Below are 25,231 nucleotides of genomic sequence, written 5' to 3' on the forward strand. Positions count from 1 at the left end.
TATGGACTATATGGCTGGTGTTCTTCGATCTTCCTAAGTTTGAAGCTTACTCCCAACAATCTCTTGACCAACGAATATTCTCCCACCTCTAGGGTTAATCAAACAAAATCTCCTCAGGCAGACCTGAGGCAACATTGTAGCATGTAAATGTTTGAGGGCGAGAGAGATGAGCCATGGACTTGACTGTGAGGCCTTTTAACACCTCCTACACCCACTTGGGCTTCTGGAGGGCTTAGTGTCAAGTGGTTGCAAGTGGCTGCAGCTGCTGCCTCGCCTCCACTATGCCTTCCCCACTATCGACTATCCACGTCTCACGTGGGTGTTAATTACTCATGTCCCATGCTCAAAACCATCGCCATCACCATCATCAGCATCAGCGCAACTTTCTGTCACAGAGTGCATCTCAAATCAACTCGGATTTCGGTTTTTGTTCCCTTTTGCAAAGAGGGCAATCAACTTTGCCGCCTGGCCATAAAAGTTGCGCCCTGGACATTTGAACAGACACTTTGGACATTTTCGGACATTTGGAACAAGTTGAAGCGAGTGGAGCCAAGCCGAGTGGAGTCGAGTCGAGTCGAGTCGAGTCCAGCGGTTAAAGGAGACCGCCGTTTGCCAGTTGCCATCCCGGCCCGCATCCCCTGACGCTGATGGAAGAAACCGAATGGGATGGCATGGGTTGGGATGTGTGCGGATGGGCTGGGTTGGGATGGGGACACAGTTAAGGGACATCAAACAAAAGTTGAAGGGATTTGCGACCCGAAAATGGCAATGCGAATGGGCTCTGGACGGGCAGAGAGCCCAAGAGCTCTGTTCTGTTCTGTTCTGTTGGCCCCTCCATTGCCTATTTGACTTGCCCAGAGACGGGACGGGGCGGGACCGAGTCCCGGGTTGGGTTGGGGTTCGGGTTGGGGTTTCAGTTTCGTTTTCGGTGTGTGGACTTTTCGGCATTTTCGCTTTTTGATCATTTTTCAAATGCAGGTAGAACATGGAGACAGTTCGTGTAGAGTGAATTTGATGAATGGTAGGGAGGGGAATGGCAGGGGAGCGGGAACGGGAACGGGAAGTGTTTCTTCTTGCATGACAAATTGCGAGTATTTGTAAGATTCTTCTTTTGGATAATTTATGGTGTAAGATGATGAATGTGATGAGGGCATGCAGAGTGCTTAGAGAACTGTCTTTGGATACTTGGGTGAAAAGGTTATGTACGTAGGTCAGTGAGTAGGTGTACAACAAACGTACTTAAGGTTAAAAGACCCTTGAAAACTGAGTTCTTCTTCTAGAGAAGGCCAATCTATAGAGCTTCTTCAATGCATGGAATCGGTTTTACAATCCCTAAACCCCTAAGACAGATGGTAACTGCTGCCTCTGGTTACCCCACCTGAGGTCTCATCATGCTTCAACCGGCCATGATCTCTTAGCCAAAGCTAAGCTCATTTCCTGCAAATCGAACTCTCTTTCTTCGCACTTTTCCGCTTCGAGGCACTCGTAAGCCCCGGCCCAGGCAGATGTCAAAGCCAGACAGAGATGCGCTTTAAGTGACCCAACACCAACCCGGACATTTTTCCCATCTCTGAGGAAATTGCCACTCAAAATGGACTTGCCACGCGCACTTCCGTCAGAGTATCTGCAGAAGAACAAACTAATCAGAACCACAAAACTGCAAGACTAGGAGAATCATCAGGAGAACCAGAGAGCAGGTGGGACGTGGCTCAGTTGGAGTTCGGTTCGGTTCGGTTTGGTTCTGAGTTGGTCTCTAATAGACCATGGGCCGAACATCATTTCGCTTTCAGCGGCTCCACGCCACAGAAATTGAAATGAAAATTGCAAAAATCGAGCACGGTGAGGAGAGGGGTGGGGAGGGGAGTGGAGGTTAGGAGGAGGAAAAGGAAAAACCGCCAGGCTTCAGCTGGCAACTAAACAACTTCATCTGTCCAGACATTAAAATGAATTTCTCAAGGGGCAGGGCGGCCAGTGGCGGCCAGGGGCTGCAGAAGGGTTAGAGCGAGCCGAAGATTGACACAAACCAATTAACATTTGTTCCTTTTATTTCCATTTCTTTGGGTCTTGGTCTTGGGTCTTTGGTCTTTGAATTTATCGCACGTTTGACTGCGTTTACCAGTCAGATCTGTGACTTGAACTACGTTTTGCGCTTTACAAAACTACGAAACGGAACGGGTACGGGGCACCGGGCACCGGGCACCGGGCATCGGGCCCGGACATTTCTGTGGATCTTTGGAGGCCATATTTCTCTCCCTTTTGCAAGTTTGTTGTGTGCCTGCCCTTTCCCCGCCGCTAACCAAAGCTGAGGCCTCGACTAATCCGTTTATCTATGCCCATAACTCTTAAAATAGCCTGGAAAATTTGCACCACAATTCTGTCTGCTTGCTGCTGAGACCAAATACCGAAAGACGTTTAAAATGCACTAATTACCCATGAGGTTTCTTCGGGTTTTTCCTTCGTTTTTTTTTTTTTTTTTTTTGTCCCCTTCCCACCTCCCTCTCTTTATGCAGATTACAGAGCTGCTCTCGGGGCCCGACACTTGCCTGTCCATTTGGAAATTTAACGCGCTTATCTGAGCTGGCTGCCAAGAAGACTTCCAGAGATAGGAAAAGGGAGCCGGCCGGACCAGAAGCAGAAGCAGATACAGATACAGACAGAGCTCAGCACGGCTCGGGTGAGGAGCCGAGCAGAGACAGCGACAGGGACAGCAGCCAAGAAATTGGGCGTAAGGCAGGCAGCTCAAAAGATAACCGCTAGGGTCCCAACATCGGGCTAATTAAAATTATAAAAATTAAGTAAAACAACAAAGGCAGTGACTGAGTCGAGGCAACTGGGAACAGGGAACTATGCTCAAGTTTTGTCGAGAATGGTAAGGGGACGAGAGCGTTGGATCGGGACATAATGAGTGCGTAGCCAAAGGAAGGACGAAGTACAGCTTACGAAAGGCTGAACTTGAAGAGAGGAGCTGAAAACGGAAAATGATTATTACAAATCTTACTGGACTTATCCGTCGATGAATGAATAATCATAATACTTGTGTTATCCTAATAATGGTCCTTAATTTGATTGAAATAGGGAGGACATTTCAAAATATATACTGTAATATATCAAATTTAATGTGTATTTTTAGTAACAAATTATTAAATTATTTAACTGATTGTTTTTATCTTTTTTCTTTCAGGTAAGAATATGCACACACATTCAAGAAAATTTTCAAAATCAATGGTAAATTTAGAAATAAATTATTATTTGCTGACAAATCTATTTCTCCGCAAAAATCCAATCTTAAGCAACATTCTACAATTCCTGCTTTTTTGCAGAAATATTTTGAAATTGAAAGTAGTTCCCATTATTAACTTAGGAGTAGAACAGCAATAAGACTCCCCCAAAACGTATAATGTATTCAAAATTTGCTCATGTAATTCCCTTCGCACTCATGTATTTCATTGGGTCGAGTTCTGGGGGGAGTACTAGTATCTCCTCTTCGTTTCGATCTTCTTTTTTGCTCGCACATGTATAAAGCCATAACGGGATAATTTCATTAGTGCAAATGGCCAATATTGTAAAACACAAGCAGCAAAAAAAACATGAGAAAAAAGTAGAGTACGAGAGTAAGTTTCTAGCTCAACTTTTGCTACTTGTAAATTATGCAAAAAGGTCTTCAGTGAAACTGTTGCAAGCAGCTGCTGCTCCCACGGATGCACATCTTCCCCCTCTTGCCAGAGCGAGAGGCGAACCGAACCTCGTTATCCTCCCTCCACGAGGATGTGCTCTGGACCCGGACCCGGACCAACCAGCCCAGACCAGCCCCGACCAGCCCAGTCCAGCCCATCCCATTTAATTAGCCATTAAGTTTTATTGCGCGCAATTTTGTTTAATTTGCTTTAAATACAGCTAAAAAAAAAGAAAACGAATGGCAAAAAGTGGTACGAGGAGCTGAAGGAGACTGCGAAAACAAAAAGAAAGAAAAAATAGTGGTAGTAACTACATGGGTGGGCGGAAAAAGATATCAAAAGGAAGAGATAGAGATAGAAAAAATAGGGAAACTGTTAGTACTTCATGTTGAACTACTTTGAGTGGGATCCCTATTGATGCTTCTGTTTTTGCAAAGACTAGAAATATGTAGGTCCCTCCCCATTCGCCCGCTGAAATGTGTGTTATCCTAGAATGGTTATTTTATGATTACAGACTTTAGAAGTATTTAAAAAAAAACTCTTTTTATGTTAATGTTTTCCTATTAAAAATTGCATTATTTTTGCATATCTTCTATTGGGGGAAATGTAATATTTAAACTTTCCGCCTCCATACAAATTGCACCCAAAAACTGCATAGAAAAGTCGTCTTAATGTGATAAATAAAATTTAAATCGATTTGGGAGGGATTTGGGATTTGTTCTTGTTCCCTGACTGCTGCCAATTGTATAGCTCCTGCTATTTCCGTAGCTTTTCGAATGATTGTCCTTTGAACCATTTGAGATGGGGAAATTTTCCTGCTTAGCAATTTTGTTCTTTTTTTTTCTTCTGCTGAATTTCCTGCTCTTTGCTGGCCATCTTTCCGTTAGCTCACCAATAGCCTAGAGCCTTTGGCCTTGTTTCCGTGCATTTAGCATTCAAATTGGCCCTCCTGGCACTCCTGGCCCCAGGTCTTCTCTCTGTCACACGGCTATCCGCATCAGCATATGCAATTTTTCTGCTGCAATTGTCTGGCTCTGAGCGGATTCCTGCCCATTTCTTTTCTTTTCATTGCTTTTATTTCCTTCTCCCTTTCTCTCTTTTTAGGAGTTCTCAGTCTTATTTTATTTCTGTTTATTTTTGATATCAACTTTTATCATCAAATTTAATTTTATCGCTTATTGGAAAGTTGTGCTCGTGCAAAACCAATTTTCGTACAACATTATAGAGTCACTTTTTTGTTTTATTTTATTTGGAACACTAGTTATAAATTTATTGGGTTTTTTATGGAACTCGAGGGCTGTTTTGTTTGAAAACTTTAGTTTGAAACATTTGTTGCTGTTCAGGAATTACTGGAGCATTTTAGCTAATAATTTTCCAATATTTCCTTCGCTTTCAACGGTGTCTACCCATTTCTCCCTTGGCTGATGCCAGTATCCAGTATCTAGCATCTCTCATCCATTCCAGGAGCCGCATCGAGTGGCGAGTAGAAAGCGGAGGCACTTAAAATTCAAGTTCAATAGACGCTGAAGGGACGGACGCGCTGACGACGACGACGACGACGACGAGGAGGACGGAACGGACGTGTCGCGCAGCATGTGGCGCGTTCTAAGAACTTGCAACAGTTTGCCGACCGACTGCTTTAAGGAGTTTGGCCCCTGTTGCTGTTTCTGCTGCTGCTGATGCTGCTGCTGTTGTTGTTGTTGCCCACCTTGGCACGAATGTCAACTGCACGAAAATGTTGCAACTGCAACTGCTTCGCTTCTGTTTTTTGTTCTATTGATCGTTAGGCGGCTGCATCTGCTTCGCCTCCAGCTTGTTGTTGCTTTTTTAGGTCCCTGGTGATAGCATTTTGCTCCTTGGCTTGTCAAAGACAACCAACAACTCTCCTTGCCGTACTCAGTACTCGTTGGGCTCGAGAGCGTATTGTTTTCGTTGAGATGCACATATTTAACAGGCATATAACTTTTTATAGCAGATTGCTGTTTTGTCTGTCCCTTGGTCTTAGACCCAATACCAAACACCAATATATCGTGGACTACAAGAAGACCCTTAAGTGGTATGCCCCCTACCGCTTAAGAGTCGTCCCTGCCACCGCAGAATCTTTACAGATGTTTGATAATAATCCCAATCGGATAACAAAACTAGTGCACCTATTTCCACAATTGGGTTTCCAGCCTAGAAATCGATATTCCTTATCTTCCTTTGTGGGATTATTGCGTGGAAATTGAATAACTCCGATTAAGGGGTATGCCATAGTCGCTATATCGGCTGGCTAGTGCTTCTTTGTTGCTGTTGCTGCTGCTGCTGCCACTGCCTGGAAAGGTTAACAACATTTTCGTTCGTGCCGCATCTTGATGTTGCTTCCTGTTGCATTTGTTGCTGCTGCTTCTGCTTCTGCTGCTGCTGCTGCTGCTGCCGCGTACCGCTTGCTGTTTGCCTTTTTAATTAGCAACTTTTGGGACTCGCTCTCGTCTCAGGGGCAGGCTCCCAAAGCGAAGCCAGCAGCTGCCTTTGGGTTCTGTTCTGCTCTTCTGCTGCTGGTCTCTTCTTCTATGCATTAAGTATGCAGTTTTTGGTCTTCTTCAGAGCTTCTTCTACGCCCCTCTCTCTCTCTCTATCTCTGTTGTTCTTGCATTTAATTAAATGCTCATAAGCAAGTGACCAGAACCCAGAAGGAAACCTTCCGCATGGCGACCAAAAAAAAAAAACCAGAAGCCATTGTCTCTGTGGGATCACTTGGGCAAAATCGGGAAGAGCAGATGAATAATGGCAATTGTTTTTTTTTTTTCTTTGGTAACTTGGATACTGGGATTTGATAGAAATATGCATTTGGTGGGTTCTCAATACCGCTTTTTTTTATTGAACAATTAGATCGGCATTTGGCTTTGTTAACGACTATCTGGCAGACCATCCTCTGAAATGAACCCTTTAAAGGCTCTGCTGAAACAGTTTTTCTGTTTCACTCTCTTCTCTTCTTTATAAATAGTTCTTACAACCAAAATTAAAATCTAAAAACTTTTCGATTATCTTTTGAAAATGCAAAAATTTGTGATCTCGTTTTCGCCAAATAACCCCAATATAACCCAATCATATACACATATACAACAACAAAAATCTTATATAAAAAAAATAGATGACCTATTGATGCATTAACATTTCATTGACACAATTACCAGAGCAATTTACCTTTTGTCCTTTTTATAAATAATTTTAACACAACCTTAAATTGGTCGGCGCAACAACGCTTTACTACTGAAGCAGCCCGATTTGGTTATCCTTATATCGGAATAAAATCCCTGTAAATAAGTGAAACCGGAGCCTTAGCCCTAATCTGTAACGTTTCCAGAACAGCATTCTATCGTAAGTTGGTGAAGATCCGAAGCCTCTGAAACTTCGTACAGTTTTGAAGTCTGTGTTCAGTTCTTGTACAACTGCAATGCTTTGACAGGAATTGTCTGGCACACGCATAACCGTAAAATTCGCGCAACAAACAAAATGCCATGTAATTAACACCAAAATAACTGATTTTCAGCAAAGCAGCGCAACCAAGCAGTAGCAGGGTGATGGCTGCGGCACGGGAGAGAGAGAGAGGCAGAGTGTAACGTCGAATGCCTAACGTAATTAGCAAGCAGTGGAACAAGAAGAAGAAGAAGAAGAAGGAGAAAGAATCGAAGGAGTGCAGCGCTCGTTCTCTCTCGCTCTTCTTCTAAATTATTTGCGTCGAATTAAGGCAACAAACAAGTCTTCCCCGGCGCTGCCTTTTGCAGCCAGCACTAGGAACAGCAATAGCAACAGCAACAACCAACAGTTAGAAGAGAGCCTGCGATTGCAGGGCAGGATGGGTATGGGTATGGGTATGGGGAGGGGTTCCAATGCATTGGCTACTACAACAATATGGCGCCACTAATTAGAAATTCTTAGCTCACAAAAAAAGCAGTTGATGCGGAGCGGGGCCAAAAGAACTTAAATATTTCTGTAGCCGCTGGCAGGCGCGCTAACGCAGACGCAGACAACGCAGTCTAGGATGGAGAAGGAGGCGGCTCTTTCGGCTTTTAAGGAAGTGCCAAAGTGACATTAAATAGTTCTGCTGCTGCGGCGCTGACAGAAATGCCTGATGGGGATGTCAAACTGAGAGAAGCTGTGGCTCGAGAGGAACTGCTTGCACCAAGAGAGAATTTCCTGAGAGGGATGTAAGCCCGTAAAACGTGGAGTGGAGACATGCCACTGATTGTGTTTTGTGAATCGTATTTTTGTGTAATCGATAATTTAATTCAAGTAACTGTTCTGGTAGAATTTTTTCAAGTATTCTTCAAGTAATTTCGCTATGAAAAATCGCATAATATATTAAAGACTTCCCCGAATACTTCGTTAGTTGGCAGGACCGCACAAGCTGGATATCTCCGTACTCCCAGTATTTCTGCTCCTATTTCTCCAGTTTTCTCTAAATTAATATAGCCCTCTGTTCATTGGAACCATTTTCATAAATCCCCAAACAAATCCCGCAAATCATTTTTACCAATACGAATGTGGATTTTTTGTTGGCCTGCCCTTTTCTTTGAACGAGCCATCTCAAAGTCTCAGCTCATAAATCTCGCGTGCTGCAAATCTCTCATTTCATTTGATTTCGTTTCGTATAAAGCTATAAAGACCCAACCATCTCTCTGGCCCCCCTCTCTCTCCCCTATTTATCCCTTTGTGTTGTCTTGCTATCAACAGATCAAAAAAAAGGAGGAACAAAAAATTAAGGAAGGGAAAGATGAGGGCAACCTTTTGCAGTCCGAATCCCTTAAGTCGAAGCCTTCTTCCTGCTCTTCCTCCAGTTCTTCATCATGAACTGCTTGATGTTTTGACCCTTTTCAAGATGTTGTCTTCATTGCGTGTCTTTCGCCTTGAAAGAATAAGGAAGCAAAAGCTAAAATATCGCGATAATAATATTTATTTGCTGTTGTTTTTTGTTGAGGGGCGCTAGGCTTGCATGATAATTTATTATACGTTTTCTTTCGAACCAATAAGTAAGAGAAAAATTAGTAAATCCGCGATGGTGTGGTACGAGCTTTAAGTTGGGAGAGGATCCCTCAATCCCTACCGATCTGGTGATGATCTTGCAGCTGAAGAGGGACAGTTTTATTGAGACTGCGGTCGATCCAGCAAGCAGTTGGACACTCTGCTCGCCCACTTACAGTTTTGTTCACACTGCGCTGCGATGATCGCTTCTTCTGCTCTTCTGCTCCCCTGCTTGCAATTTTTTTTAGCACCCGGTCGCTGTACATACCGGAATGCAATTAACATTACACCCAATTAACATTTTCCGCTGCTGCTAAACTCTGTTTTACTGTTAAATGCTGTTTGAATGTTAAGGCCGCGCTGGTTGTTGCTGTTGCTGTTGCTGTCCCCCAAGAGTCAATAAACGCGTTTATTGTCTTAGTCAAGCTCTACCATTGCCCTCCACCGACTGCAGCTCCATCTCCTACTCTCCTACTCTCCTACTCCCTTGTGTACATTGTCTGTGTTGGTGCCAAGAAAAATGTTGCTGTCGCGCCAACATTTGCCATTGCCGTCGTCTCTCAGCCTCTGCCTGCATCTACGTCGTCGTCTTCGTCCGCGTCTGCGTTTAAGTCCACGTCTCGGTCCACAGTCCGACTCCTGGCTGGTCTTGGCTCTTGTGCCAACTTTTGTCCATTTTAAGGCAGCTGGAATGTTGCTTTCTTGTAAATTGTTTAAATAAAATACAAATGCAACAACGGCCAAGAACAACAAGAACAAGAACAGCAACAGCTCTCTTTGGCTACTGTGCTCTGGTTGCTGCTGCTTCTGTTGCTGTTGCTGTTGCTGCCTCTGCCTGTGCTTCTGTTCCGTTCCTCTGCTCCTCTCAGCACCCTCTCATATCTTTGTGCTCCCAATGATGGCTCTTTGCTACTTTGTATTTGACTTTGCTGTTGTTCTCGTTTCTATGTTTGCCCCAATCAAATATAAAGAAGAAGCAGGCTCCTTATTGGGGTTTTTTTCTGTTGTTGCACCTGCTGTTATGTTAACAGCGTGTGGGCAGCCAGCAATAAGAGAAATGTTGGACGCGTAAAAGCTTCAAGAAAACATACAAGTTACAGGGCGATGAAACTTCTATTCGAATATCCAACATGATCTGTCGCCTCAGCCATGAATTAACTCCCATGAATCTTGTTCTTGTTCTATCTAGTCATTACGCTCATTTAATTGTAATTTAATTTATCAAACGAGAGATCAATGCTCGTAAATGAGGATGGACCTGGGCCCTTTCCGCCAGGGCACGTGCTCGACACCAGACAAATAATACAACAACAAAAAAAAAACCCTCTCTAATTCTCATTCTCATCTGGTGCAGAGATAAAGTTGCTTTTGCTTTAATTAGAATTCTAAATTCCGTTTCAAAGGAAGTTGGCGCTTGTTCTATGTCTGTCTCCTACAGGCTTTATTAATATTTATGGTCTGGTCTAGCGATGATGGATCACACGAGCGACGAATGCCTGATGAGCTGCATTTGCCGTCGCCGTCGCCATCTCCGAGACTCCATCTGTCCCTCTCCCCTCTCCCCTACCCTTTCTCCACTGCCTGCACTGCCACGTTCCAAGTGGAGTTATCCGAGGTCATTCGTGGGTAGCCCCCGCTTTATCGGCGTCATCTGCTGTGCTGTTGTTCCCTGGCATCCCTGATGCCATCATCTAATGATGATACTCCAGTCCTTGTCCATGATGGGGCTCTTGCTCTTTCCGCACAAAAACGACTGTACCCAGGCTAATATCCTCTGTTCTCCACTCTAACCCATAATTTATGTGCTTCAAATTCAATTTTCATTCAGCAAAAATTGCTCAAATATTCCTTGGGTGGTCCGGGCATGAATCGAGTCCTGTTCCTGGGCCCCCTCTCCGTTCCCCTCCCTCCCTCCCTCCCACCATCGAGGGCAAAAGCCAAAAGAAGTTTTGAACTTGAACCGCTGCCAAATGTATTTCGTTCTCTGTCTGCGTGTGGCTGTGCGAGTGAGACGACCTTAGATGTTCTTGATTGTTTTTCAGAGTTTTTTTCTTGTTTGTTTTTTTTTTTTGGTATTTTTTCTGAATGAGTCACGCGTGTGAAAAGGGATCCTGGAAAGGCTAATCTTGGCTGTGTCTGTGGGCTACAGTGGGTACTCCTTCGAGGCCAGCTGATTGCAATGAAACTTGAAACGTGACCATATTGTGATGGCTGCTTTAAAAACCCAACTATGATTGTTTATTGTTCCGAAATCTGAAACAGTGTTCCCGTTCCCATTGGCAAGGTCACACACTGGCTTCCATTGGCACGAGTTCCCACTGTAGTTGGCTTAATGCACATTTCGTTTCCCTTTCTGCTTAGATAAAGAGTCGAAAAAAGCCACACACGTAGCACGGTGCCTCCGTCTGTCTCCCTCTCTTCCTGTCAGTCAGTCAGTTAGTCAGCTTGTCATTCAGTCAGTCAGTCAGTCAGTCAGTCGCGCCATTCCGCCAGTCACTCATAAATATCTGCGGCAGGCGCCGCGTTTGGCTGCTCTCCTTTTCTGTTTTTGCTCTTTCTTACCCCTCCTCACCACCGATGCCCCTAACTTTTTGCCGTGCGTGGATTTCACACCTTTTTCTTCTGTTTCAGCTTTTGGTTGTGCTGTGGTGTGGGGTGCGGGGTGTGGGGATGCCCAAATTTCAATAAAATGCAGAGATATGTACTTTGATGACTAATGCCTCAATGTGGGTGACTGTATTTTGCATTTTAATAATCGAAAAATATTCAGTTTAGTAATTAGCCCCCATCTCTCTTTCCTCTTTCATCTCAAAAGGACATATCCAATACTATCCTTATCGACAATAAAGTTATAACTCCTTGTGTTGTTTGTTCCTGTTAGGGCTTTTATTATTTTTTTTTGTTTTGTTTTGCAAATCAGTCAAAAAAATACTCCGTTCTGCTAGTTTGAATGCAGTTCCAGGAATTCCGAGGAGGGACGGTACCCACGAGGAGGGCATTGGAGCCAGGTCGTGCGACACTTGGTCGCCACTTGGACCAGACACCGACACCCCCGACATTGTTCGGGTCTCTGGTCTCTGCTCTGCTCCCTCATCAACACTTTTGAGAACTCTATGCGAAAGTTTTTTTTTTTTAGTTTTTTTGTTTTTGTTTTCGGATCGACCAGCATACGGGAACAGTACTCGGGTTTCAGTTTCAGGTTTTTAGTATAGCTGCAATACTTTATTTTCAATTTTTGTTCTTTTTTTTTCGCTCGTTCTTTATGGCTTTTTGTCTGCCTTTTGCCGAGCTTAGCACGAACTGCACTTAATGGCAGAGTGTGTGTGTGTGCGTGTGCGTGTGTGGGAAAGAGAGAGATAGAGGGAGAGGGCGGCTTCTCATTTCCATTGTAAATGAAGTGTCAAAGATCTTAAATAGCTTTTGATGCTTCTGAATGAAGTTGTTTTTGCTGAGCTCTCTCAGCCTACCCCTACCCCTACCCCCACTCTCTCTCTCTCTCTCTCTTTCTCATAATTTCTAGGTTTAAGCATTTCATAGGAAATGCAATTAGTTGCGGTTCCACGAGAGTAGAGGCTTCTCAGAAATTGGCATCAGTATGCCCGATAATGGGAAGGATTGTGATTGTGGGCCTATGTCTGGGGCGATAGATCGTTTCCTCACCTTGAGAAACCCTTGAATCCAAAGCTCAGCGCATCGCATATGTATTTTTCCTTGTTTGCGGTTGATCTTATGGTTAATTCTTATTTGTCAAATATTTGGAGTTCCATTTCGAAGAAGGCTTCCTTGGCAGGTTGCTCAGACTGTGCTTCAACTTGACGGACGACAGTTGATGGCTCCCCAAGTACTGAGAGATACATATGCATAAATACAAGGAAGGAACTTTTCATACCCTTATAGAGGGTAATCTAATTGTCCCTAGATGTTTGATATAAGCAAAAGAAGTAAGAGATTTAAGCTGATTATAAGATTTGAAGCTATTAGCCTACAACTTTATACAAAGTCGTCTTTCAAAAGTGCTCTCTCCCTGGCTCACTCGCTTGCGCCGATGTGCAAGGGTATCGAACGCCTCGGTGCTCAAGTTCGGCAAAGATTTTCTGCTCGTTTTTGATGCTGTTCTGAGCCCACTTGAAACCGGCAGCTGTCGCACTTCACTTCACTTGGCAATATACTCGCACTCGTACTCGTACTCGTTCTCGTAAATTCGCTGCTCTCCTTCAACAGCCCGCGGCCTTTATTCTTTTAAAATATTTATTAATAAATTTAAGCCGCTGCATATTAAACGGGTTAAAATACAGCTTCCGTATAGCCTTTTTGCAAATATTTACAGTTTGTTTTTATTTAAATAATCAAAAAGACCAAAGCAAAAATACGCCTGATAAAAACGTTAACTGATAGCTGCCAGGGGGGGCCTGATGGAAGGGGGACATTTAAGCTGACAATGGCTCTCAAAATGTTCCCTTGTTGGCTGTTGAGCTTTGTCCGACACTGCGGTAGGTTGTTTGGTTTTCGAATGTTTTTGTTTTTTTTTTTTTCGTTTTGGCCATCTGTCGTGCTCAAGTGGAATATTGGATGATGGGCCGCAGCGACAGTGGCGGGGACATCGTGTGAATGGATTCTTTTGGTGCGGCTGATTTCTGGTTAGAACAGAAGCCCTGCATTTCAAGGATTAGTGAAATTTGATTAAAGTTAACCCAAACGAGAGGGCTAGATGGAGAGGGAGAAATGTAGACCGTTCTCATAAGATTTATACATCAGTTTTAGAAAAATATTGCACTTCTTTTTTGATATTTAGCTCAAATAAACAGTGACTGGAGAGTAAAAAGAGAAAAGATAATTTTTCTATAACATTTCTTATATTCTCAGGGAGGTTTTTTTTTTTTTTGGTGTAATTCCATGTATTTATTTCCTTAGCTATATTTTATAAATTTTATTAAGATTATTTAAATCAGTAACCAATGTATGATTTTTTAAATTTTTTCCGTAGAAAGCCCATTTCGGCATCGTTTGTGTCACTTTTTTACCATTGAATTGATGGTGAAGAGTTCTCATAGTGTTTGAGCACTAATGAGCACATGAAATTCACTCTTCCATTTTGTCTTCAAATAAAGGGGAATCTGCTGATAAATGCCTTTTGACAGATGCAGTTTTGGCCCATCAATTAGGAGGCGGGATATTCAAAAGATCACGGACTCGTATTATCAATATTAATAGTATTTCCTAAATGATGGTTCCTTAAGTCCCAGCTAAAATTCCGTACATTTTTTTTATTGTTGATAATATAATAATTTACTGGGCTGCCTCCCCATATGGCCTATCCCCGAAACCGATCAAGCAAATAGCTCAAGCTCGCAGCTCCGTAATCTGCATCGAGCCCTGTACCTAGGACCTAAGCCAAAACCCTAACTTAAACCTAGACCCAATGGGCCGATGGGCCGATGGGCCCAACCCAAGCCAACATTTGGCTTCCTTTACTTTTTCATCTCTTTTCCCTTTTTTCTTGTCTGCTGATCAATCGTACAATTGAGTAAAATCCTACTTTATTTGCAGGAAGAAGCAGAAGAAGTGGCGGCTTGTTGCAGTAGCAGCAGCCTGTTGCATGTGGCAAAGTCGCATCGCAGAGCTCCTTCCTGGGACTGGGACTGGGCCTGGGCTTTTGTTGTTTTAATGGCTTTCGCTAACATAAAAACCATTAAGATAACATTTTTATAGGATTTCAATGGCAGTCACGGCAGCAGCCCAAGCAGAAGCAGCAACAAAGAAGCTTGGGCTCTTTTTTATGGCCACCTCTCTCGGCTCGAGCGCAACTGTGGCAGCTCCGGCTCCGGTTGCTGCTGCCACAAGCCAAACACCAAATGTCATTGACTATCAATAGAAGATGCGACTAAGGCCCAGGCCCAGTCGCAGTCCCAGTCCCAGTCGCAGTCCAAGTCCCAGTCCCTGCTCAGACCCGGACCAAAAGCCAGAGCCAGGCCCGATCCCTCTTTGCAATTGGCAACAGGTTGGGGGCCAAGCCATGCCATGGCCCTTTGTTTCTAGCCCTGCGCTTATTAAACGCAATATTTGTTGCAAGTTGCAGCCATTTACTGCAGCTCCAGCCCCAGCTACAGCTTCAGCTTCAGCTCCTCTCGGCTGTTGCTCCGCCCGACCATAAAGCGCGATTTATTTTTGTTGATTTTTTGCGTGCTCTACGCCGTTTGCTTTCCGGCCAGGAGGAGATGAAAGAGAGCTTCAGCTCCCATCCTAACCAAAAGGGATTTTTTCTCATTTTTTTTTTGTTTTTTGTTGAGATTTCTGTGTTGCAAGGCACTTCCTACTTCCAGGTGTATTTTGGGGCCCAACCCTAACCCTCAGCCGTAAAGCTCAGTATAGTCACACTTTTCCACTCTGTTACTGAACACAATCCCCAATTCCCCAATCTCAATGCCACTCGATGATGCACCAAGGACTGCAGACTGCGGACTGCAGACTCTGGCCCTGCCGCTGTCTTTGGTGAGGCACTGTGGTACACGTTAGCAGTAGTATTACATTTTTCACTCCTTGGGAATAAATTTAGCCATAGGCCCAGATATAGATTGCTTTCCTAAATGAATGAATATTCTAAAGGGCAATCCCACAGCGAACTCCATTCGATCGTTGGTAAAATATCCTGAACGACGACGTTCCAAAACTTTTTAATACCATAGAGAGATAGTTTTTGTCTTCAAAGTTTTGCTCATTCCTTGGACATCATAAATTTACCTTCTTTTGTTATTATTTCTTCAAAAAGAGAACTTTTTTGTTCTACTTCCCTGGAGGATGGATAGTTTTTTCTTTTGTGGATATACTAGCTTTGGTCCACTGTGCAGGCACTTCCACACTTTCAACAAATCGCCTGGCATTCTCTTTTATTTATTTATTTTTGTTTTCGTTTCGCCTTCTATCTATCTCTAATGCCCCGACAATTGTTGCCACTTCTTCTTCCTAGTTGGGCAACGCTTTTCATTTCTTTTTGCCATTTTTCCTATTTTTTTGTTGTTGTTTTTTTTTCGGGGAGAGTCATCTGCCCCATAGCCCCTTCTATCAGCGTTTGGGCCTCGTCTCCCTCAGCTTCTGCCTCTGCCTCTACCCCTGCCCCTCTTCATTGTTCATTATGCAGCATTATTTGACGCTGAAGCTTCCATCCCCATCCCCATCCTCAACCTCATCCCATCGTGTGGCAGCTGCCTGCAAATGCTTCTCGTTTCCATGGTGCATCCCGATCCCCGCCATGCCCCGCTGGCGTTGCCCTTTTGCATTGACCAGCAACAAACACATAAATTGCATTTGTCGGTTTGTTGTCGTTTTCATAAATAAGATAAAGATAAACGACCAAGTTGCATATTATTTGTAATTGCATTTCTTCTCTCGCTGGCATGGCCATGGCCATTGCTGGATCTCCGGTCGGACAGTTGGCCATTGATACGGCCATGGCGAGAGCCAGAGCGAAATGTGTTTGCAGCATTCTGAATTTATTATTGGCCAAAGCGAATCTCTAATGGGGAGCAGGCAGCATCTCTAATAAGATGCTGCAAGGGAAAAGGGGAAAGTTTGCAGCATTTGCAGCAGCCTATGTGGGGACTGAGACTGAAAGTTGGGCCTAGATGATTCTTGCCCATCAATATCCTCCCAGCCTACACCAGAAGAAACAACCCGACCTTAAACATTTTTTTGGGAATATTTCCAATTCAACCATTTATTTTCTAGATATTTTCCTCACTTGCCCTCTCTTTTATTTGGTTTTCTGCAATTTAAAAACTATTTTCGCCTATGGAAACAATATACTGTTGGCTCCCCGCCATAAATCTCTTATTCATTTGGTGGAGGATGGTGGGGGGGGGGAAATATTGTTTTGTCTTTCTTTTTTTTTTTTTTTTTGGTAACAAATGCATCGAACAATTTGCACAAGGCAGCAAAAGGCTGAGTCAACGATTCAACAATTTGTAGCAGCTTCTCCCCCATCCGATCCGCGGACGTTGGGCGATAACAAAAGGCAGCAAATAGAAACCCGGCTACACCTATACCTGTGGATATATACAGCTATATATGGCCATGACAACAATATCAGCCAACTCTACCAATATTGCGGACTCTGGGTAAATGCTCTCACCCGTCAGTGGGCTATATGTCACCTAAGCCACCCATAGGTCACCTATATGTACCTGAGCGATTCTAGGGATAGCTTTGGTTTGAGCTTCAAAAGAACTATTGGAACATATATGTATTGGTATGGATTGGTTTTCCATTTACTTCTTCAAAACTTTCTTCTCAATAGTTTATGAATGAACTGCCAGAGTGCGCCCTTTTGCAGGGCATTCAGGCTTCGGTTTAGCCCTAGGCCGAAAAGTCTCCTTTCCATTTTTGCAATCGGTTTGCAAAATGCCTTTTGTTGACTTGACTGAGTGGAGTGGAGTTCCCCGTACCTCGCTCGCTCCTTCTCTTTGGCTGTGGCTGGGGCTGGGGCTGGGGCTGCGGCTGCCCTGTTGCGTTCTGTGTATTTGCCGCGTCGTTGTGGACATTTAGCGTAGGCAAAGGCAACCGTAGGCAACCACAGAAACAAGAACAGCAACAAGAATCGACGGCGCCGTTGCCGCTTTATTATGAATTATGGCCACGTTGACAGTTTAGAACCAGACGAGGGCGTGGAAAACCTGACAGATGCGCACACACATCTCAAAGGAACTGCACAGCCATAGCCTCGGTCACAGGCACAGCCACAGCCATAGCCACAACAGATAGCTTGCAAATAAAGAGCGACCTATTCCCGGTATCGGCCATTCCGGCCATGAGCTGCAGCCTGGGACCCAGCTCCAGCTCCATCTCCATCTCCATCTCCAGCTCTATTTCTAATTAATAATGTGATAAAACTGTCAGACAACCAACTGCGCTGAAGATTTCCATACCATTCCGTTCCGTTTATGTTTCGTTTTTGTGTAAACTCTCGCAATCCATTCCACTTAATTAAGCAATTAATTTCACATTTATATAAGCCGACAACTACATCTACAACTATAAATTATTTATGTATATTTCGCCTGTCTTTTTGTTATTTTTCTTACGTTTTTCAAGATTAGCCCCCACCAAATCCATCCATAAAGAAAACACACAAAACAAAACAAACAAGAAAACAAGAGTTATGCCCATTGCTGTCACGGCGAATTATGATGGCTCAAGAAATGGCAACAAGAAATATTTAAAAATGTTTGGCCACAAAATTTGAAGCTGAAAAATCAGTCAATTGCGAGTATTCTGACCTAATCGATTGTGACTTGTGACGCATGGCAGACAAAGGAAATGCCAAGCAAAAAAGGCCCCACAAAATAGTAGCAAAAGTCACTCCACCGAAAACCGAAAGTGAATGAGTGCGAATCGAAAGAATGTGGTTTTTGCGAGGGTTTCGGCTTCAAAAGGATCCGATATACAATGGGGGGATCAAATGGCCGAACGATTAAGTCATAGGGGCCCTTCGATTAATATCAAATTATTAAACTCAAAGTTTTAGATTTTGGCAGAAGGAAAATCTAAATACCAGCTAATGTGTGTGGCTTTCTGGTTCTCTCTGCCAGATAATACAATCGAGAGTGAGCGGGAAAAAAACCCGAAATTTTCGATGCCTGCTTCGTGCGGTCCTTTTAGGGTGAAAGATTCGATGTAATGCGCTTGCCAGCTCTAGTTTATAAGTGATTAATTTTCTGATATTTCCCCTTAACGTTGCTTGTATTTGTATCAATTATTAATCTAATACACTTGACTTGCTTTTCCTTCAATTTTAGGTAAGTCAAGAACATGCTATCCGCCATCTCTTGGCACATATTGTATAAGGTCTGCCTTTGTTGAGGATTTCGTATAGAAATGTGTATATGGACGTATCATGTTGGGTAAGTCTGATGACCTCCATTGTCATTAGTTCGTTTTAGTTCGCTTTCTGGCCACTTCGCACAGCCAGCCCTAATTACATTCGACTCAAAATATTAAATGCAATTTCATTCTCGTCATTTCCGAAAGAGAATCCTCGCCCTCCTCCTCCTCCTCCTCCTCCTCCTCCTCCTCCGTCTCGCCCCTCACAAAGCCCCTAATTGAAATTACGCAACGTTCATTGACTTTAGAAATTTCTTAAAGGCAACCACTCTGGGTAAATAATACTCGTATTATTTATTTGTGGTCAGCGACTTGTCTCCGCCGCGTATGAATTTCTGTGTGTTTTTTTTTCACTTTTATTATTAGTTGGGCCTGGCATTAAGCGGCTCTTTGTCTGTGTTAGACGGTTTCTGGGAAGAGGCTGGGGTAAGACCTGTAATGTAATCGCATTAGTGGGGCTTTATTGCCTTCTTCTGGCCAATGCCAAATTAGCGATGAATGAGTCGAAGAAGAAAATGTTGTTTTTGTCGATGCTCGGACTATAAAAAAAATAGATTTCATTTAGACACGATCATTGCCCATAATAATATGAAGAACACCAAAAAAGCCGGCAGCTGCAGAGAAGGAGACGATGAGAACGATCGATTGGAACTAATGACCGAACGAATAACAAGTTGACGCGAGTACAAAATATAAGCTGATAAGAGTCAGGAAGCCAGTAGTAGAATTGACAGCTGAAGCTGAAGGTAACTTCTGAGGCAGAAGAAGCCTCGAAAGATTGCCCACAATCCTTATATACAATATTACTTCTGATAGGTAGGAGGAACATTCCCTCCATTTATTCCAGCAATCGAAATCTTTCAATAATATATCAACACTAATTAAACCATTGAACTCTTTGAAGCCTAGAATTCCACTAAACGACTGACAACCAGCCAAAAAAAGAGCAACAGCCACAGCAATCCAAAGTGGAAATTCAATAATAATCATAATAAATATCGGTATAAATAAGTGAATAAAGTAAAGTGAACGAAATCTCAATGAGTGCTGAAGGTCAGAATGCTTTAGGCATACCAAAACGAAATCGAAATCGAAAATTGGAAGCGGACTCCGAATCGGAATGGGAATGGGAATGGGAGTGGAATCGAAACTGTATCGATTGGATGGCGGCTGTCGCCAATGAATTCTCTTTTCAACCTCTCAACGCAATTAAATGCCAATTGAAATTCCTCTTCGCCCCTCAATTGTGTAGTTCTTCATTTTTATTTGTATTTTTTTGGGGGGTTTGTAAATTGAAATTAATGATTGGGGAATCTTAAATAATTTATTTTAATTGTGTGACAAATTTAAGCAAAGCTTTTTTCTTTTCTCTCTCTCTCTCGCTCTCTCTCTTTTTTTTTTTGATTAATTTTCCTTTATTGATTTGGCGGCTAATCTGTTCTGTCTCTCGGCATAATTTTTATTTTTAAGCGATGATGTTGTCTAATGTTTTCTGCGTGACTCCTGAGCTCTCCATGTTTTGTCGGGGGTATATTTCGTGGCCGCCGAAATCGCAGTTCAATGATCGCATTTAATGATTTTTGTATGCGAAAATAAGTAGATTTTGTACTCTACTCTTTACCCTGTATTCGGTACTCGGTACTCTGGGCTCTGCAGATGGGGATCGGAATCGGGATCGGGATCGGGGATCGCACACACAAAAGTTTTGTCTGCGGCCCGTGCGAGCTTTCTTTTGTTTGGTTTTGGGTTTTGTTCATTTTTTTCGGCTACAAAAAATTCGTGAAATGTTTTTCTATGACCATTGAGTGGAGGAGGCGGTAAAGTCGAGGAGGACTTGATGGGTAAGGGAGGGGGATATATTTTGTTGTGGTCTCTCCACTTGAAGTTGAGTGGCATAAGGCAGCCGGCAGCAAGCTAGCAAATTTTTAAAGATATTTATACGGAGTGTTATGTAATGAAGAACCGAAATGATGAAGAAATGCGATAATAATACTTGCAATTGTTGAGCACCAGTCAAGACAATATATCATATCTCACAGCAGCTATGCCAAAAATCCCAATCCAAATTCCGAAATAAAGCTAAAACTTACACTTCTTCTAAGCCAAGAAAGGGAACGCCCCCCTTCCCTGCCAGAAGACCTAATCAAGTTCAACAAACTTCTACAGGCCCCCCGACACACAACACAACACAATACTGACACTGACTCTGCAGATCTGGGTACGAATACTCGTATCCCTAGTCAAAGACCAAATTAGGTCAAAGTTTGCAGTCAAAGCAATTTATTTATGCCTTACTGACAAAATATTTTGGTAGCCAGAAAGGGAGGAGAACACAACAGAGCAGAACAGAACAGAACAGAACAGAAGAAATTTACATGCCAAACCTGTGTTTTGGCATCCGTGCTCTTGGGCTGAAGAAGATTTACAACCCGCCCGATAAAGATCTCAATTTACCTATAAATATGTTCTCACGCTTTACAGTATTCAGGCATACTCGTACATATCTTTATTCTCATGTTTTTTGGCACTCTGTTTGGATTTGGATTTGGGTTTGGGTTTCGGTATGGGTTTTTTGTTTTGGTTGAGTTGTCAAGTCAGGTTCACGTTCACGTTCACGTTCACGTTCTGGCCCCAACATTGTTGCCCCATTCGGACGGGCATTAAAAGCTGGAAAATGTTCTCTATCAATTTTTATTGGTTAATGTAACCATCAAATCTCGCTTTATGGCTTATGGCACATTTGCCTCGAGGATCGGCTCAGATCGCATCGGATCGCATCGAATAGGATGGGGATCGGTTAGGTTTATTTTACGACCCTTGGGGTAAGGGCATGGGCATGGCTGGTCCTAGGCCGTGTCCGTGGCCGTGGGCTAATTTTGATGGCTTTTTATGGCACGTTTACACGCAACGACAACGATCTGATTATTGATTTCGAATGCAATCCGAAATCGCCTCTTATCTCGTTTTATGTGTCAACTTTTACAACTCTTCCATGGCTTACCCCTTCCCTATAATTGGATGAAATTGTCATCTCAACGTCTTTCGGAGAGAGGCTCGTTAAAATGTGGGCGATCCGATCGCACACATCTCGTGGTACTCAAACAGTAGTTGTTGGGGTCTCAGAGCATTTTGTTTATGGATCGGTTTATGGCTCGTACTTAGTCATGGCTTAGAGAGTCGGTGGTCTTCTGGCAAATTAATGGCAAGGTGGATGATAAGACTACACATCATTGTTCAAAGGAATCTCTTGGGTTGAACGAGTTCTGTAGATCAGTTATAATTCCTTGGATATATGTATGTAAGATTCCCCTTGGCAACGATCTGCCAATCCCCAGCTCAATATCAAAGACAGCTCGAAACTCAAGTTCACTGTCAAACGGTATCAGTCGAACCAGTTGCAGCTCGATCCCTGCCAACAAGTTCGCTTCGAACTTGTTGGACCACTGGCAACATTGCTCTGCCTCTCTTCTCTTTCTGGCCGTGTTTTCTCTTAAGCCCCACACACATTGTAATGCTCCAACTCCAACTATGGACAATGGAAACGAGTTCTTCTTTGTCCCCGGCCCTGCCGCCTGCTGCAACGTCTCTCCTCTCCATCTATTCCATCGACTTTTTGCATCCCTCATACTCTGCCCCAACCTTCCGCTTCCCCTTCGCGCTTTTGGCAAGTTTTGTTTACCTTATGCCTCGTTGAAGATATTTGCTATTTTGATACACCTTGTACCAGAGGGTACTCCAGTTTTGGCAGTATCCACATTGCCATATCCGTGGTTACAAATTGATCAATGTTTGACTACTGTTTTCTTCTTTAACTCTGTATCAAATACCACAACTTGCTGTAATATATAAATACATAAAATATACGAAAGGCGATGGACTTCATGGATCTGCCTTGGTATCCCAAGGGTATTTAAGGCTTCGACCCTCGAAGTTAGTATTTTTTCTGTTTAGTTTTCTGCAAAACGTTCTCTTCTCCCGACTGGATTATTTTGCTCTCGATGAGAGAGGGAAAGACAGACAGAGGGAGAGATATAGAGAGAAAGAGAGAGAGCGAGAGACCAAACAAGTTGCAGTTGCTCCGTTCCGTTCCGTTCCGTGCCGTGCCGTTCTTGGAGCAGACAGACTCCTACACGAGGCTCGCCTCTGCCTCTGCCTCTTCGATCTCGAGATATAACATTTTTAGCCATTCTGCCCCAGCGTCTTCCACTGCTCTTTTTTCCATTTTTTGCAAGCAGCAGGAAGTTCAATTTTCAGTTCAGTTCAGTTCAATTTTGCACGTCATCTCCAGCGGTTAAAGCGGCTCAAGAGCGGTTCCAGCGGCGCTCGAAACTCGATTTCAGCGGACTTCGACTTTGACTTCGGACTCTTACTAAACGCAGAACACCAGAGTAGAGAAAAACACTATTTTTTGAGTTTTTTTTCCATCGCGAGTGTTCTAAATAGTGGCTAAAAATATCTTCAAGCTAATCGATATACAAAAAAAAAAGTAAAATCTTAAACAATGAACTGTTTAGATTCGTGAAGTTTCTTCTTCAACTAAGTGAAGTTTTCCAAATAGTTTACCCAGATCACATCCAATATGTATCGATTGCAGAGACGCGTTGCTTTGATAGCCAAGCAAGGTACATATAAAAAGTATATACTCACATTCCTACATACATACACATATTATGGCTCGATCTAAGATGGAAAAATTAAGTAATCCTTAATAGTTTACTCAGAAATATTAGCAAAAGACAGTCAAGATTCAATCAATTGGTTTCAATTGACTCAAATTTTGATTGGTTTGCCATCACGCATACGTCACGTTGAACGGTCAAATTTTTGCTAAAGAATAGCTCTAAATTCGCTAAATTATGATTTGCTTATATTTCTGTACATTAAACATTGGGTGGTGTAGTGATGGGATGAAAAAAGGTTAATTTTAAATTTAATTTTAGCTACGAGCTTTCGTAATCTGCGATATACGACAAACAAGATCTACATAACTCCTCCAGAACATGAAGTGAAAATAATCATAGTTGCAATGAAGATTAAAATATATTTTTCCCTTAACTTCACTGAGATATATCGCAGACTAATCGTAGTTCCTTAGTTCAAAGAAAGTTACAACAATATTTGGAACCCCAAATTCGAGTCGCTTCATTCTGCTCCGTTGCAACCACAAGCCCTTGCCAATTACTCAGGGGATCTCCTTGTGCTTCTGCCTTCTGGCTTCTGGCAGATCCAATCCCTTACTTTCTTCACCGCAAGCTGAGAAACGAAAACTCCAGCAACTGGGTCATCTTCCTAGAAAGAAAGACAATACCTAAAAAAATAAATAAATAAAACGAAACGAAACCCAAAACACGAAATGGCAATCATTTTACTTTTGATTATAAACAGAAGAGAGAGAGGAGATTATTTCTAGCCACTAATCGCTGGATAAGTCGACCTAGAAAGGCCTTTCCATCCAGCTGGTGGAGAGGAGATCATCTTCTTTCTATTTCGTTCGGTTGGACAGCCATAAAAAAGGGACAGCAGCAGAGCGACCCCCATCCCCCTGCACCACAACACCCCAGCACCCCAGCACAGCAAAGTGAATGAAAATCTTTGAGGTTTTCGTCTGGGAGAGGATCGGGCGATGCACGATTCGACCAGCACATAATTTGAAGATTTAGAGAGTCGAGTCGAGTCTAGTCGAGTCATTCAGTCAAGATCGCGTTTTGCATGCCAAATGCTGGGCACAATTTGTCCTCATCCGAAGAAAACCCAAAGCTAAGGCAAAAACCAAACCAAACCAAAACAAAATCCAAGCCAAGTTCAAAGTCGTGCACAGAGCTTCCCTCTCTTTTCTTTTTGCTTCCTTCTCTCCGTCTCCCTCATCGGCAGAACTTTCCGCACTTCACTCTACATCTCTCTCCAAAGAAGGTCATGGACAGATTTTAAGGTTCCTTCTTCTGCCATCTATGGTCCACTTCTCTGCCAGGTCTTGGCCAATTGACTGAAAAGATTTATTATGGAAATCTATAAAAAATATGGGCATAGATTGGCATACATTCTCTCATAGACGCGCGCAGGGGGACACTGTACTGTGTTGGTCCTATAATATTTATCTGCCTTTCTAAATCTGTCCTAATTAGGATTCAATTCAACTAAGAAATCCATCGAATCTTTGCCTCTCAAGTTACAAGTTTTCACGTAGTGGATCTCCACATATTATATAAGAAAACACGTTATTTACTTAGGCCAGCTAAGGCAAAGTGCACTTGAATGAGTTTTTATGGGATTAATATTAAGTATTTTGTGATTATAGTCCAACAATTATGTTGAGTGACAAATAGGGAAAGTTCTTTAATTAATTGTATGATATAATTTAATGTCGCTATTGCTAAGCCACACCGGCAGAGAGGAAGAGAGAGGCGAGAGCACTCATTAGTTAATTATTTAAATATCTCTGTAAAATTTCGCTTTCTTCTGTTATTTCTAACGAATTTATACCAGTGTACTTTTGGAGTGTACTCTTGGGTACAATAATAATCGATATATGTAAAATCGCTAACTATCCTATCGCTAGGGTATTTCCACTTCCATTCTCACTCTTTGACTGCTTGTTTTTGTGCAGTAGTCGTCGAAGACGTCGTCTCGCCAGGTCTGTCTCACTTACTCCCCAACTGAATCCGAATCCCCCCTCCACATTG

The 25,231-nt window shown here is 42.9% G+C and overlaps 1 protein-coding gene across 3 annotated transcripts in view; it reads left to right on the forward strand.

Moving 5' to 3' along the window:
• The window catches only part of LOC108151608 (PDZ domain-containing protein 2), a 115,012-nt gene that overhangs the window by 33,050 nt on the left and 56,731 nt on the right, over positions 1 to 25,231 (forward strand). Inside the window, exon 1 of one of the 3 annotated variants that reach the window (XM_017280297.2) lies at positions 22,839 to 23,173. The exons of the other annotated variants lie outside the window; for them this stretch is intronic. Coding sequence (XP_017135786.1) covers positions 23,131 to 23,173 — 43 coding nt within the window. The 5' untranslated portion in view covers positions 22,839 to 23,130. Of the gene's footprint in view, positions 1 to 22,838; positions 23,174 to 25,231 lie in introns of those variants that run through there. 3 annotated transcript variants of the gene reach the window in all.

Source organism: Drosophila miranda, chromosome XR (assembly GCF_003369915.1).
Source record: "Drosophila miranda strain MSH22 chromosome XR, D.miranda_PacBio2.1, whole genome shotgun sequence".
Taxonomy (NCBI): domain Eukaryota; kingdom Metazoa; phylum Arthropoda; class Insecta; order Diptera; family Drosophilidae; genus Drosophila; species Drosophila miranda.